Source organism: Spodoptera frugiperda, chromosome 17 (assembly GCF_023101765.2).
Source record: "Spodoptera frugiperda isolate SF20-4 chromosome 17, AGI-APGP_CSIRO_Sfru_2.0, whole genome shotgun sequence".
Lineage (NCBI taxonomy): Eukaryota > Metazoa > Arthropoda > Insecta > Lepidoptera > Noctuidae > Spodoptera > Spodoptera frugiperda.
The window spans coordinates 3425371-3442073 of NC_064228.1; the positions used below are offsets into that span (position 1 = coordinate 3425371).

The following is a 16703-nucleotide window of genomic DNA, read 5'->3' on the forward strand; positions in this document are numbered from 1 at the left end:
ACTCACCAACAAGGCATTTTTGGATGGCACACGCGAATTTCTTGCAAGGGTCCTTCGGCATAAATAATTATTTTTGATATTAGAATAGGAAATGTATTTATAAATACTGAATTTCAGTCATGTGTACATATGACAAATTTTGATGAGGCAACTCAAAATATCTAAAGGTCCCTTTTCACTACGTTGTACTTTCTTATGTAACGTATTATTGTCTTTATTGTTTTTGTAGATTCGGCGGTTAATTTCGTCGTTAATATACTCATTTAAATAAATATAATTAATATCATTTTTTATTTATTTAATAATAAAATAGCCGGTTACGTAATGAGCAAATTTATTATCTGTAGATCAAAAATGGAAAATAAAAGTGTTACCACCTACGAAAATCCTTTTTAGTTAAATGGCGGATCTCAAAATTCTCTAACAAAAGCGAGTTGATATTTTCTGTGAATAAAACAACGCAGGTGAATCTATAAGCATGGAGATTACGCGCACTACCTTAGGAATTGCAGTTGGAATAGCTGGTACCTTATTCCTTGGATATTGTGTGTACTTTGACCAACAACGTCGTAAGGATCCTCTTTTCAAAAAGAAGTTGAGAGAACGTAAGTTAATTTAAATATTCAGTGAAAACAGCATGTTTTGGTGTACTTATCTACCTATTAGAACTCATGTAGTAGAATAACTTTACTACCAAACACATTTCAGTTTTTTTGTTAACCTAAAAATTTCACAAGCTATATCGTTACAACATCATGCATCAATCAATTCTCGCTTGAATAACTGTTAGACTTGCCCGCTGCATCACAGACGATAATAAAAACGCAATGCGTTGTATCTTTGTGTAACTATAAATCATACATAACTACATTGGACCTATAGGTATCTGTAGTATCATAAAATTAGCCGCTTTTGATTAACAGTGCCAAACACGCTTTTGCAATGGTCTAGTCTAAAACTATAATAAATATGACGTGCATACAAGTAAGTAAGCATGTACATAACGATACTCCGCCGTGAAATGTGTAGTTTCTTTGTGAAGGGTAGGTAACTAACCTTATAAGAAACCTTTATGCTGTGATCCCTTTGTCTTGCAAAGACTAGGGATGCTAAGGACTATGGAGACTATACATTTTGATGTATTAATTCTAGTAATTGGTGCAGCAAGCATGTTTTATTTCTATTTAAACTCTAATATCAAACAAGCTTTCTAGTCAGAGCTCCCAAAATTATGGACTAGTAAGACTATAATAATTTGAACATTATAGTTATCTTATCCTGTGGTGTGCCAGAACATGGTCCATGCAAGACACAGTGTATTTTCTATTGTGTCTCATACACTCTCAGTCAAGTATATAAGACAACAATAGAAAATACATTGTGTCTCGCATGGATGTGTGTTCCGGCACACAGGGGGTTAACACTCTTCAGTTTTTTCTTATGGGCAAACTAAGAAAAATAACTAAGTATCCAATATAAAGTACACACTGTGCAAATAAGAATGTTTCTGAAAACAAAGTAAAGAGCAGAATATTTATTTAGGTGTTGAATAAAATAAAATAAAGTGTAATAAAATATAGTAACTGCAAACCGTAAAATTATAAAAATTTAATTGTTTCCTGCAGACTCTTAGCATTGTTTATCTGTGAGAAAAATATGTATTACACTCCTATTTTTATTATATTTATCCTTTTTTTGCGCTCATTAATGAATAATAACTATGTAATAATTTTATATTAATTTGTCTGCACAGACTGTACAGACATTATTTTATTAATATTGCATTTAATTGATCGTAAATTAAACTCTGGAGGTGTAAGATCTCATTATGCCTTTTTCATTAATTTGAAATCTTTTTATCTTTCACTGCTTTTACTATTTTAACATTACTTTGATAGTTTGAATGAAATAAATAAAAATCTCCCACCTATCACAATTTTATGCAAAAGTTAATAAGTAAGTTTAGATTCTCGATTCAGAGCATGCTCAAAATGGCATCAAAAGAATGACTAATGGATGTTTTGCAGAATAGCAAAAACATCTGTATTTTGGTTAGCAGTTAACTGTACAAGCAGAATTTTTGCCACAGAAATTGTCTAGGTATCAGTTGTGCCATTTATTCCACAGACCTGTAAAAAATGGCATAATGTGACAAGTTTCTTATGAATCTAGGTATTGTAGTTGTGATAAGCAAATAGATCTGTTGAAAAATGAGTTTAAAAATAATGTTTTCTTAAGATTTTATTTTATAAGTATGTACTTATAGTGCACTCAATCAATATTAAGAATTATGTAAATCAATAACTAATCTTGTTATTACATGATGTAATAATAATTCATATTTCTCATACTCTATCAGCAATATAAATATGATATTGATAATCTCAAATCTGTGTATGATAATTGATAAGGAATATAGGCAAACATAATATAGGGCACCCTCCACCTAGGTACAGTGATGATTGCAATAAATTTTGTTATACTCTATTCCATATTGTTTACTTTATAGGTAGACAGAAGGCCCAACAGAATGCATCCCAATCGCGCACAATGGGCGGTCCTCTGCCGGACATGAGCGACCATGAGGCTATGCAAAGGTTCTTCCTGCAACAGGTAATATTACATACAAATCTTTTTTTCTGAACTACTCTTGACCTAAATTGTACTATTATGAAATGTGTTTCTCCCAATATTAATATGGTTCGTAAAATAATTACAGATTCAGCTTGGTGAGGAGTTGCTGGCGGCCGGCGACCTGGAGGCTGGTGTAGAGCACCTCGGCCAGGCTGTCGCCGTCTGCGGACAGACGCAGCAGCTCCTTGGTGTAAGTCTACTCTACTCTTATAGCTACTGAACATTGACGGGTCCTTTTACACATTTTGTATGGAGCTTATGTCAAAATTCTACCTCTGGTAGGCAAATCTACCGATCGGTAGGTTATTTTAATGCGCCGTTAACAAATAGTTGATGTCATTGAGCCCCCAAGTGAAACGATTACTGCTCCATATTTCTAGCTTTCCATACCAATTTTGGGCAATTTTATAATCATAATATGCCTGTTTATCCGTATTTTTCAATATTGGTCAGGGGCAGGGGCCATAGTCCCCATAGTTAACCGGTTAACTATTCCACAGCCACCCACACCCATATCCCTATCATTTCCTTTTACCATATCTCACAATAGTCCTGCATCAACCGGGGATTGTCCTTTGGTGTACTTCCATAGTGCATACAGGGATAATCGCCGGCTGATGTCCCATTACATTTAGATTAAAATTGTTCAACGGGCCTCTGCGAGTTGGCTTCGGCCCCTCGTACGCCTTCCAAAGGTCCGGGACCCTGTGGTCCCGTGATTATGTAAGGAACAAATATAATAATAAAACAGTAATATTTCATACGATTCGTTTTATGATCTGACTTGATTTGTTTGAATGTTTACGTGCCTGTGTTGCTCTCGTGTAGCACGCGCATTACGATGCTCTTTCTATAATATACACAAGTGCAGGCTTTCTAGTTTTACTGAAAATCGTAGGTGTTAAAAATATATCCATTGAAAATATTGTCTTGTGGTTTCCAGGTGTTGCAACAGACGATGCCCGCCCCGATCTTCCACCTGCTGCTGAAGAAGCTGCCGGAGGTGTCGGAGCGGCTCCGCGCCTCCATGAAGGCCAGCGGCAAGATGCTCCAGGAGGAAGACGTCGAATAAACATAACACTCTCAGAGAGGAGATATATTTTCTGAATATATTTTCTACATCTCGCTAATCATGGAAACTTTCATCTTTGATCGACAACACTACATTGACGCAAGGCTCCTGACTTCCATTTAATGATTAATTTAATATTTATTTTAGGTACCCTAACGAAATATCCTATGCAAGTAATTCGTATGTTAAGAAATTTAAAGTAAGAAGTTGATTAATTAATGTTAACTAAACGCCTTGCGTCAATGTAGCTAATAGAGTAATGTAACAATGCGACATTTCACCATTCGTTAGCAATCGGGCGCGAGTCTTGCCAGGCTGGGGTCCGTCGATCAGTGAACTGCTGCGGCGTACGCCGCGCTCCTTGTAGTTGAGAGACCTACAGTAGTCTACAGTTAAGTTAATTATAAAGCAACCCATCAAAGAAACTATTATTGTAATTATTTCATCTTAGAATAAAATTTCTTTCGACTTTCAAAGCCTTAAATTTTCCAAGTACGTGCATTGGGCTGTGATACATATGTGCTTGAAAATCGATCCGCCATTGATACGTCTGTTAACTTGGCAAACGGGAGTAGTGTGGAGTAAAGCAAGTTCAATAATAATGTAGGTATTTGTTAGTGTTATTTAGGTTTTGTTTTGTGTTCACAACTGGTTAAGGATGCTTGTGAGTTTTGATTGAGATTTTATTGTGAAATAAAAGTATTGTACAAATATACCTGTTTTATTTTAAACCTACGCATTGACTTCTAACATTGTGTTGAACATTATCTCATTGGTTTGTTTCCAAAGATATTAATGTAGCATCTACATTGTTGCTCCCACATTGCCGTTAGAAAATGTTTGTCAACATATTCTATCATAAAAACATTTGCATGTCTGCTAACAAATGTTTACTAAACATTGTCTAAAATTCCAACGTCACTATTTGAATTTGTATCACACAATACCGCTTAGGCAACTGTTTACATACTTTCTTAGGCCTCTTGTCCACGTCACGGTTTTTCAACCGTACGTAAAACGGGGTGAATAGGAATCGAGTGGTGAATAGGGACAGAAGAGGGGTGAATAGGTATAGGGGAATTCTTCATAGTATCTATGCACCCCTCTTTTGTCCCTATTCACCTCTTGATTCCTATTCGGCGGCCCGTTTTACGGTATGGTGTATTAACCATACAGTTGAAAAAACGTGAGAGCTTGTACATGACACGGCGAAACCACAATTTTATAACAAAATCGGGAATCAGCGTATGTAATGAATCCGTGCATAGTTCCGGCGCTGTCGACACAGTCCCTTAGACTGCTATACAACACTGTCGAAAACCACGCTGGCAGATACGGCGCACACGCGGCGGTGGCGCCGTGCCGTGTCGCCGCCGTGCACGTTTACCCGCTTCCATAGTGATCCATACAACACAGACGACCGTGCTCCCTACACACGGCGTATTAATTGTAGATTTTTACGGCGAAAAACCGTGTGTACAAGAGGCCTAACTCCATCCCACAACCACACAATAATTAAAACAACAGCTCCCAAATCATTCACCAGTTTATTGAAATAAAATTAACATAAACAACAATTTAGAGAATCGGTAACATCTTACAGTCAACACGACCGGTATAATTTGTATATTCATAAGAATAACATATTGTATTAACACTCAAATGTAGTCGGAAGGAATATAACGTTTTGTATACAATACACTCTTATATTTTATTCGTTGTAAATCTGATATATATTATTACACATACATACATAACGTCACGCCTTTTGTCCCAGAAGGGGTAGGCACATTACAGCACGTAATGCCACTATACAATGTGTACACAATTTTTACCATTTGTATTGTAAGTCCCGTCGTGTAATAGGGGGTGAGCTTATTGCCATATACTAGGTACAATTCCAGACTCTGTGCTACCACTGAGAAATTTTCTAGACTAGACTATTGATAAGAGGGCGGGAGGGGTTTTAAATTTCGTGATTAACTGTGATTTAACAGTTAGATTATAATTAATCTGTTAAAATACGTAGTTGGAACTAGTCATTCTCGAAAAACTCGAAAACGTTCTAGATGTAAAGTTATAAAATGTGACGTCACACAAGGGAGGGGGAGGTCTCACAAATGTGACCAAATGTGAGAAGGGCGGGGGAAGGGGTTAAAAAATCGCGTGACGTAATTTATGGTTGGCCTCTAATTGTGAGCAACCAGAGGAGTTACAAATGCGTTGCCGGCCTTTTAGGGGTTAGGGACTTGAGGATTGATAAAGGACAGGGTGGGGGGGAATTGTATCTCCGATTTGAAACAATAAATGGATTAGATACTAAACAAAATTGTTCTATTTAATCTAAAATGTCTAACCACCAGTTTCAACCTTATACCCGTAGATTTAAGATTCAAAATTATAAATTGTCAATACCGAGCCTGAATTAAATAGTCGTTCATAAAATTCTGTGTATAAGGAGAAAAGCCCAAGGAAATATAACATAAGTCATAAAACAATTTTATTTTAACGAAAACAAATGTGCAGTACCCTTAGTACGAGTTTGCTTTACGTTGAACGAAAACAAAACGAGCGCACGTTTGGCATCATGATTGGCCGGCGCAAATGAACCAACCAATCAGAGTGCCAAACGCGCTCTCGTTTCAATCTCTTTAATCGTAAAACAAACTCGTACTAAGGCAAGGCAGTAAAGTGAACTATTTCGTAATAACTAGTAACATGATAAATTAATAAGTACCCATTGAATACATACTATGCAGTATGTTAACTAACAAAGGGAGTTCCTTTAACGTCGTTAATCTATATCATTAATAGAAAAATAAAAATATCAGCATAGAAAAATAAGCAACGTTGCCTTCCTTCAACTACGCGTGCACAGAGTGTTTCTTTTACGTATCGATTTAAAATTTTTGGTGAATATTTTAATATAAAAAAAAAATTGTTTTGTTTTTGAATGGTAATATTTTTTTAGCATGTATGGATGCTATACTATTGCGGGTTAACAGGAACGCCCTCTGTTAGTTAACATACTGTATAACCAATTACTAACACGATTTATTTACTATATTACATTCATACGCTCCACAGACCGTGAAATTTTACAACACCGCCACGGAGTAACGAGTAAAAGGAGAACTAACATTGTTAATTAATACAGATGGATGTATTTTAGTGACCCTTAACTGAATATTGGCTCGTAAAAAGGTTCATCGTTTGTATCTGGTGTCTATATAATCGTACAAGGTACACACATATAACACAGCGAAAGTCACGCATGTATTTAAACGAAACGAGAGCGCGTTCGGCGCTCTCATTGGTTGATTCATTCGCGCCGGCCAATCAGAGCGCCGAATGCGCTCTCATTTTGTTTTCGTTCAACGTAAAGCAAACTCGTACTAAGGGTACTGGCTAAACAAAAGAAAAAAAAATTACAACTTGCGCCCTCCATTTATTTGCTACTCCGATCAATAAAATATTTGGAACAGGTAATAAACTAAAACAAAAATAGCTGTATAACTCAGTCAAGTTTATGCCAAACAACGACAAAATATAAAAAAAACAAATCACCTAAAGACCTATACATAAGGACGATCTTGAAGTAATATAATATTGTAACCTTATTACTAAGGCGATAGAGATCAAAGTCCCTTAACAGAATTATGGATATCGCACGCAAATGTACTTATGACATAAGTATTACTACGAAAGTCGCCCTTATTGCTATAGACTTAAGGTCGTGTTTGATAAACTGCAATTTACAAACAGATTTCACTTTTTACAATAAGATTTATGTACAAATATACATAGTTTATGAATCCGTATAAAATTGTCCATTGTAGCATACACTAACTAGATTAATTTTAAACAATATTTAATTATTCTCTCATATTAGCAAAAAGCCATTTCTTATGTCACCTACAATTTGTTCCTAAACACATGTTTGCACAGATAAAAAAGATTTCATAAGGCCACTTGTGTCACTAAAACTTTTATACAACAAGACATGCATGCATACAGCCTTTTCACTAGAAAAAGGTTTTAATCATGAATTTTTAGCGGCCGTGGAACTTCTTATGATATCTTGAGTGACTTTCATGACATCTAGAGCACCTTTCTCAATGAGGGCATTGGCTACATCTTTACCTAGATTATCACATTTAATTATAACGTCTATGGGGATGCTTGTGTTTATAGTTAGGCCGCAGAAAATGCGGTTGTCACACGCATCATCTTTTTCTTGACTGGCAGATTTACCTACAATACTATCATTGTCTTTAAGTACTTCATTAGGGTTAAGGATTTCGTTTTTCGACTCACCATTGTCTATTTTCACCTTTTTGCAATCTGATTCTTCCGTGGGACTGAGTTTGTGTTTCTGTGTGCGTCTGATTTGTGTGAATGTTTGTTGGAGGCTGTGGTCGAGTTTGGTTTTGCCGTCCATACTCCATACTGCTCCAGTTAGGGACAGTCTGAACTGGGAGTCTACTGGCTTGAGGGTCGTGGAGACGCCGACTGGAGCACTGCAACCTCCACCTGTAATGAGAGGAAGATTTCTTTTTTAAAATAAACGTTCTGGTATGTCGTGGGTGCGTTTACAAACATACAAGTTTAGACATACACATGACACGCAGACCCGAAACAACAATTTGTGGATTACTCAAAAAGTTGCTCCGTGAGGGAATCGAACCCGCTGCACACTGCGAGACAGCCGGTTCTTCAGCCACCGCGCCAATCGTGCAGTCAAGATTGTATGTTAAGATCCACTTATAATGGTCAAAGAGAAACACATTGATTTCTCTAGGGAATTATAAGTGCCTTTACATTTTAGCCTTGTCAGAATAAGATCTACGATTAACACAATATTGGTCAGGGGCAGGGGCCATAGTCCCCATAGTTAACCGTCCTCCTGTCATTTCTTTTTACCATATCTACAATAGTCCTGCATCAGCCGGGGATTGTCCTTGGGTGCACTTCCGTCGTGCATACAGAGACAATTGCTGATGTCCCATTACATGTAGATTAAAATTGTTCAACGGGCCTCTGCGAGTTGGCTTCGGCCCCTCGTACGCCTTCCAAAGGTCTAGGACCCTGTGGTGTCGTGAATGGAAAGAACAGAATAATAATATCTACGTTTGCCCTACCACCCAAATGTAATGTATATTTTACTAGCTACTTCCGCGCGGTTTCACCCGCTCTGCTCGGCTCCTATTGATCATAGCGTGATGTTTTATAGCTTATAGCCTTCCTCGATAAATGCACTATCCAACACAAAAATAAATAAAGATTTATTCAATTCGGACCAGTAATTCCGGAAATTAACGCGTTCAGACAAACAAACAAACTAACTCTTCAACTTTATAATATTAGTAAGTATAGATTTCGTTTCCATACATACCCAAGGTCTTTAGGAAGCTCCTCTCGGCGAGGATCCTGCAGTAGGTCTCGGGATGGTTGAAGGGCGCCAGCATGTTCAGTACGGTGGTGTTGTCCGCGCGACACTCCACCGCCAATGCACCCTGGCCTACTGCGTACTTCATGTCCGCGCACGGCAAGATCTGTAAAGAAAGATGTTAGAAGTGGATAATAGGGATGATGACTGGGTCAAAAATAAATTATTACAACTTTTCAATACAATAAAATATTCAAAAATAATCACACTCTGGTCTACTTAATTTTCGATTTTTTCTAGCTAAATTTCTAGAAATAAGTCTGCTATTTGACGTCAAAAACTTATGACGTCATAATAGAGTATTTCATACTATGTTCATAGAAAATATCGTTATTGACGTTTCGAAAAAAGTATTGAATTTGACTAGTAGGAATCATGCCTATTTTTTATGGGCTACGCAGACGCCTGCCTCACCTGATGGTAAGCAATCGGCGCTGCACATGGACACCCGTAACGTCAGAGGAGTTACAAGTGCGTTGCCGAAAAGACTACGTATAAGAAGCGACGTTTTAATGTAGCTGAATCGAAAGATCTGTGCAAACTGCTAGGAAGTGAAATTCTTTGCCGATCTGTGTTTCCTGATAGGTATAACCTGTGTGTCTTCAAGGCCCGAGGGAATAGTTTGCTTATGGGTAGGCGTACTCCATCGTAGGCCGCATGATGATGCGGCCATGTGCGCGATCACTTACCATCAGGCGAGATAGCGGTTAAACGTCGACCCATCAAATGTAAAAAGAAGATCTATGCCAGAAACGGGTTCCGGATGTAATTAAGATCTTCGGATTCAAAATACTCTGATTTATTTATTTGCATAATATTATTCTTTATCCTTTACTAGCTACTTCCGCGCGGTTTCACCCGCACTGCTCGGTTCCTATTGATCGTGGCGTGATGATTTATAGCCTATAACCTTCCTCGATAAATGCGCTATCCAACACAAAAAGAATAATTCAAATCAGACCAGTAGTTCCTGAGATTAGCGCGTTCAAACAAACAAACAAACAAACTCTTCAGCTTTATAATATTATATAGTATATATAGTATAGATTTAACTAAGGGGGAGGCCTTTGTTCAGCAGTGGACGTCTCTCGGCTGATGATGATGATGATTCTTTACCCTACCTTAGATATCCGATCCTTCCACCCCATGCGTTGTAAGCCAGCACTGGCCAATAGCAGCGCGGCGTATTGTCCAGACGTGTCCAGCTTGCGCAGTCGCGTGTTCAGGTTGCCGCGCACGTCCGCGACCGACAACTGCGGGTACGAACCGCGCAGCTGAGCGGTGCGGCGTAGTGACGATGTACCTGCAATCGTCATAATTATTATAAAGTCAAAGTCAAAACATTTATTCCAATTAACACGTTAAGCGCCATGGGGGTCACCGGTGACCGACGCGACGTTAGCGGAGGATTTGCCTTCAACAGTTTTCTATTGGCAGTCAAAGACTTAAACCATAAATAGGTACTTGAAATGTCAACAAATAAGGAAACATATAATAGTCTGTCAGTCTGTCCGACAGTGAGGCTAGGTACTCGTTCCAAAGTGTAGCTTCGAATGGAGTAGAAGGAAGAAGAAACTCATTCGTATGTAATGTACAATAACATTACTACATTAAACGCTAACTTATGTCAGCGTCTGCGCCCGCGTTCACGGAACAAAAAGTAGCCTGTGTCTAGACTATAAACCTATGTCAGTACTAAATCTATTCAGAAGTCTTACAAAATTTCGCATGTATATTTTAGTAGAATGTTATTTGTATAATATGTTATGCTTTTCGCCAGTTACATAACTATGAATACACTTGATCCCCTCTTTTTTTTGAGGGGAGAAAATCATCCAATGGCTTCTCCCGCCTTGGGCGAGACGAGAGGGAGTGTCAGACTCTTACTGACTAAAAACCACCCGTTCCTACTCCTGCTTGTCGAGCCGGAGCCCCGGTAAACCCGCTAGGTAGTCCGCAGCTCCGGGTTTGATCCCCTCTGCATTAGAGAGAAATCCTAACACGCCAAGATACATAAACATATGACCGATTCTAATCATCTATCTACTCTATAAGTAATGCCGATATCTACACATAAGTACATTATGTATTTCACTGAAGTCCCACGCCACACATTGTTTTCTATCAGTATATTCTTATCAGTAGCCAGTCTACATACTCGATATCGTTATGATTGAAAGGTTATGACAACGCTAATGTCTTACTTTTCTTTTAGTTCCTCGCCGCACTAGGGCAGCGGTTTTTAAACGCGTAATTATGTGAAACAAAACCACAGGTATAAACAGAATACCTACAGGTAATGAGGTCTTTGAGTAGGAGGAGGACTAAGGGGGAGGCCTTAGTTACGACGACGGTGGACGTCTTTCGGCTGATGATGATGAAGACATCTTTTTTAATAGGTATAATAAGATGTTGGACCATGGCCCCACTTGTCAGTTGCGCGGTGACGAAGCACGTACTTACTTGATGCTTATAACTCACCTATAACAGATCCTTCAGGCAATGTAGCCAGCGTGTGGTCTTTGAAGTCCTCGCGAAGAACTAACGCGTCTCTTGGGTCTTCTCTGAAATAGGGCACGCATTAAATGACAAAATTATGTCCTTTTTATGGAATAACCTTGGGGTAAAAGAGAAGACGGGTCTCCTGATGCTGATGGTAAGCGCTCAGCGTTGTCCGTAGACATTAGCATCACCAAAGGATTCCAAGAGCAAATATTTAATAAGGAGGTTTGTAAACGCAACCACGACACAGGAGACGACGAAAACTTAAAAAAAAAAAAACTAACTGACTAAAAACCACCCCGTTCCCACTTCTGCTCTTTGAAACCAGAGCCCTGTAACCCACTACTTAGACCGCAGCTCCGGGTCAAACAAAAATTATCGTTCAGCGAAAAAGCGAATAAGGGTTCCGTTTTTTGCCATTTGGCTACGGAACCCTAAAAATCATCATGATTAAAACAAATGAACGTGTATTTACTCTCGATTAACAGTTGCTGAACATAAATAGCAACAAATTAATTTTCCCTGAGTTGGCATGACTCAGTAATGACTCGGCTAAACTAGAGATAAGACCGGCTATCTAAACACTTTATTTACTTAAAGATATTAATAGTATGTAATGCAGCTAAACATAGTAATAGTTGGATATATTCTCGATTATACAATTTTGAATATACAATACATATAATTTATGGAGAGCCATGCTTCCGCACGATCGTGCCGGCCCGATCGAAATGAAACCACGGCCTCACAAAAAACTGTGACATAACTTGCGTTGTTTTCGTTGTGTAAGTGAGGTTACCGGAGGCCCAATTACCCCCCTTCCCAATTTCCACGATCCCCCAACAACCCTTAAATTCCTGTAATTCACTTGTATCGTGGTGTTCATCGGCTGCGGCTAGTGCTTACCATCAGGTGATCTGTCTGTCTGTTTACCGGCTTATATAGCTCAATGATTGTAGATATGCTAAAGATATAAGGTACTAAAAATTTTTTTCGCCACTTACTAAGGTTTTTGCCTACTTTTACAACAGATTATAGCTTCCGTCACATTCAAATCCCATATCTGAATATAAGGAAAACTCTTATAATTCGGCGATACCTTTCAAACACAGCGCCAATAGCCAGGCCATCAGGTAAGGTGGTGGGCAGATCCTTCAGGGAATGTACCACGAAGTCCACTGTATCGTTCCTCAGGGCGTCTTCGAGGTCCTTGGTGAATAATGACTTCTCTCCTATCTTCGGCAGTGATACGTCTAGTATACGGTCTCCCAGCGTTGTCATGGTAACTGGAATAAACAATAGTATTAGACCCTATTAGACCTTATCAATGGATTAAAAGGACGTAATTAGGATGACTGGTAATTAGTGACCGATATTTATACACGTGATTGTACTCATGATTACAAACAATTTTCCCAAAGAAACTATTTTGTATGCTCATTAGTTTTATTTTTATCACAATAACAAAACAACAAAATCTCGCTCGGCGTGCTTTCGCATGATCAGCTGTGTGAATTGAATAGTTAATTAGTTTTGTGTTGGATAGTTTATTTATCGATGAAGGCTATTATAGGCTAGAAAAACAACACGCTACGATCAATAGCATCAGCAGCAGGTGAAACTGCGCAAGAGTTGCTAGTAGTGTAGGTACTCTGAATAGGTTACGAAACTACGCGTTTGCTCGTTTGCCACCAACCTATTCCATAAAAAAAAAGCTACTGGGTCGATTTGAAAACTTAAAAATAAAACTTCTGGAATAAACGTAGGATATTTTCATTCCAATAGTCTACCAGAGTCTCTGGGAATGACGGCTTGTCGAAGCTGCGGCGGACAAACGTGGCCCATAGTTAATTTCTATATTCAAATGGCTATCAAGATATTATGAAATACCTAATAAAATAAATCTCAAGATGGCAGGATGGAGAAGTGTACCGTTGACAATACTTGTTAGTAATAACTTTCTCAACAATAGGATCTCCTAAGGCCCCAGCCCGTTGCGGTGCTTGTCGTTACGATGTAACGTACAAGTAGAGTCGGCGCCTAAAGTGCCTTACAATTCAATTTTATTACAAGACAAGACAGGGTTCAATAACCTATTGCTGTGTTATTCGGCACGAGGTCGAAAACCACGGCGGACGGATGATTTCCTTTCGTCTATTAGATGCATCATGCACCTAAACACAATGTGTTTATAAGTTGTTAAATTTCCAATCACAGGATGTTTGTCCGTCCTCAGTTTAAATCAAGTATTTTACTTATACGAGATATTTGAATTAACTGACTCATGGTCAAATACTCAAAATACTAGAAAGAAACAGGATGAGGGATAAAAGTGCGACAGGCATAAAAGTGAGAACTGGCATGAAAGTCTTTTTTTATGGAACACGCTGGTAATCGAGCAGACGTATCACCAGATGGTAAGCAATCGCCACCGCCCGTGGACACTTGAAACACCAGAGGCGTTACAAGTGCGTTGCCGGTTTTTCGGGGGTTAGGAATTTAAGGGAATCGGGGATTGGGAAGATTGGGAAGGGGGGAATTGGGCCTCCGGCAATCTCACTCACACAACGAAACACAACGCAAGCGGTTGTTTCACGTCGATTTTCTGTAAAAAATACTCAAACGTCACTCAAATTTAAGACACTCTCAGAAATAGTTCTTTATAAAATGGAAGAGCTAGCACGATATTTAAGAACAAATTAAACTTAAGTAGCTTTCAATATTCAGGCTTCATTGGTCCAGTGGTTATAGCGCGATTTCCGAGCAAGAGATTTCGGATTCGATTCCCGAGTTGGGTTAAGTGTTACTGTCTTTTTTTAAGAATACATCTGTATTTTTTTCTTCCTTGTGCGAACTGCTAGGGAGTGGTACTCCTTGCCGGAGTCTGTGTTTCCTGATGGGTATAACCTGGGTGTCTTCAAAGCCCGAGTGAATAGGTTGCTTATGGGCAGTCGTGCTCCACCGTAGGCCGCATCATCACTTACCATCAGGCGAGATAGCGGCCAAACGTCGGCCCATTTAATATAAAAAAAGAACATGTTATAATACTCACCTACTGTAAATTCCTTTTCAGGGTTTACTTTTTTGAGACAGTCAATAACATAGTTGGTCTGTATTAGAGCCAGCTGAAACAAAAACACATTGGTATTGGTAGGTATATTATTAAATGATAAATGATATTTATTTCTGCAAGTTGGTTACAAAATAACACTTTTACATGTCAATAATTTATTCTTATACTGATATTTGTATTTTAGCATGACATGAGTAAAAGTTTTTGTCTTTTAGAGACAAGAGCCAATTGTTACTCTAACACTATCTTTGGTTCCAAATGCAAACAAGGGGTCTCGGGTTCAATTCCTGAGTCAGGCGAAGAACAGCTTTTTTCGATTTTTCAACAATGAAATTTCTCAGTAGTAGCACGGAGTCTGGAAATGTGCTTGTTATATGTCAATAGGTTTACCACCTATTACATGGGACTTATATCTTAAATTGTGAAAAGTGGGTGTACATTGGACAGTGGCATTATGTTCCATAATGTGCATCTCTGTTTACCCCTTTGAGGATTAAAGGCGTGACGATTATTTGATGGAATGTGTTGATATAAATGATGGTAAGTATGTAGTTTTACACATTTTATAATAATCTGATTCTTACGACTTAAGACACAAATTAATTAATATCATAAGTTTCTACAACATGATAAGACAATTGAGTTTAAACCTAATCATAAGACACAGTTGAGAGATCAATGAGACACCTATTTAAAATGTAAACCACATCCGCAAGTGTGACATTGTATGGAATTGTCTTAATAAAACTGAATGTTTTAAAAACATCTGTGCAAACATGTAGTTAGCAAGTCATACTCTACAATTAATATTCAATATTTTTATGTAGCTATCACAGGAAATATTAAAAGTGAAATTAGAAACTATTCATTAGTTTTTCTAATTAGACTTTATGCTCATACATACTTTGTAAAGGCTGAATGCATAACACATTGGTTTTTATCCCTTTTTTTAATTTGTGCATTCTGACATCTAGTTTTTATTCTTATTTAATCTGTGAATCTTTTATTCTTTTTTTAAATGAAACTGAATATATTAAAATGTAAATTAATCTAAACTATAAAGTTTCAAAGGTCATGTTTTAGTAAAAATATATATTTTTTAAATAAGATAAGAGTGAACTGTTAAAACTTGATGGTCTCAAAATTATTGTATAGAAACCCAAAAAGTGATAAGAAGTTTAGAAAAATACAGCTAAAGTTTATTAAGGTCAACAAGATAAACAAATTAAATGTAAACACGAGCAACTTAAGACCTTGAAAATAAATAATAGTGACTTACGTAAACTCTAAGGAACACTATGAATATGCTAATTAATTTTGATATTGAGTGAAAACAGCACAATCACTTGAAAATCTAAAGTACCACTGATGGAATATTTGACCTCCGATAGTGACATGATTTTTAAGAAAACTAGGAAATAATACGCACCTCACTTTTTCTCGAACCAACTCGAATCACATTTTTCGCTTCACTTTCCATTGTTAATTCAAATATTCACGAATTTACATAAGAATAAAATAAGTAGGAACTTTAAGGTTATGTCATGAACGTAACGAAAATGAATGGGGCTAAATAAATATTCTGGTGCCTTATTGACTTGTCACTATCACTGTAGTGGACAAGTCGGCAATTATTGTAATTGATTAATTAGAATAATAAAAATACATCGTCCAATGCAACAGCCTAATCACACAGACGTCGACCTGTCAGTGTCATGATTATTGATAAGTTTGACACATCACCAGATTGACACTGACACCTGATAACAATGTTGCCATATTTTTGTTTTTCCGATTTATCAGTGTTACGTAATTTTTAAATCTTTTCTGGCTGAACCGTTACGTTATCTCTTATCAGTAAAGTAACCTAACAAGGTGGTAGAATGATTCATGGGTAGAGGGTAAGGAGTAGAGTATTATATTTTGCTGTAAGATGATAATAACTTGCGTTTTCAATTATAAAGAAATGTGTT

At 37.6% G+C, this 16703-nt stretch overlaps 2 protein-coding genes across 2 annotated transcripts; one reads left to right on the top strand and one right to left on the bottom strand.

The window, feature by feature from the left end:
• The first annotated feature begins 368 nt into the window (after positions 1-368).
• Positions 369-4417, top strand: LOC118276916 (mitochondrial import receptor subunit TOM20 homolog). Its single transcript, XM_035595534.2, has 4 exons — positions 369-605; positions 2510-2613; positions 2720-2824; positions 3578-4417. Exons 1-4 carry the CDS (start codon positions 479-481, stop codon positions 3704-3706), a joined length of 465 nt encoding a protein of 154 aa, XP_035451427.1. The 5' UTR covers positions 369-478; the 3' UTR covers positions 3707-4417.
• Positions 4418-7136: 2719 nt separating this feature from the next.
• On the bottom strand, positions 7137-16462 carry LOC118276891 (porphobilinogen deaminase). Its single transcript, XM_050699792.1, has 7 exons — positions 16160-16462; positions 14710-14782; positions 12757-12943; positions 11637-11719; positions 10277-10458; positions 9102-9261; positions 7137-8239 (listed from the first exon to the last, which is right to left on the bottom strand). The coding sequence occupies exons 1-7, from the start codon at positions 16208-16210 to the stop codon at positions 7749-7751; spliced, it is 1227 nt and encodes a 408-aa protein (XP_050555749.1). The 5' UTR covers positions 16211-16462; the 3' UTR covers positions 7137-7748.
• Between the last annotated feature and the right edge of the window lie 241 nt (positions 16463-16703).

Excerpts from the sequence above, each read along its gene's own strand:
- LOC118276916 (XM_035595534.2), top strand. The coding sequence starts at position 479 with ATGGAGATTACGCGCACTACCTTAGGAATTGCAGTTGGAATAGCTGGT. Across the intron at positions 2,614-2,719 it reads AAAGGTTCTTCCTGCAACAG|ATTCAGCTTGGTGAGGAGTT; the intron begins GTAATATTACAT and ends AAATAATTACAG. Across the intron at positions 2,825-3,577 it reads AGACGCAGCAGCTCCTTGGT|GTGTTGCAACAGACGATGCC; the intron begins GTAAGTCTACTC and ends TGTGGTTTCCAG.
- LOC118276891 (XM_050699792.1), bottom strand. The coding sequence starts at position 16,210 with ATGGAAAGTGAAGCGAAAAATGTGATTCGAGTTGGTTCGAGAAAAAGT. Across the intron at positions 14,783-16,159 it reads TTGGTTCGAGAAAAAGTGAG|CTGGCTCTAATACAGACCAA; the intron begins GTGCGTATTATT and ends TTTTTGTTTCAG. Across the intron at positions 10,459-11,636 it reads GCCTGAAGGATCTGTTATAG|GTACATCGTCACTACGCCGC; the intron begins GTGAGTTATAAG and ends TGACGATTGCAG.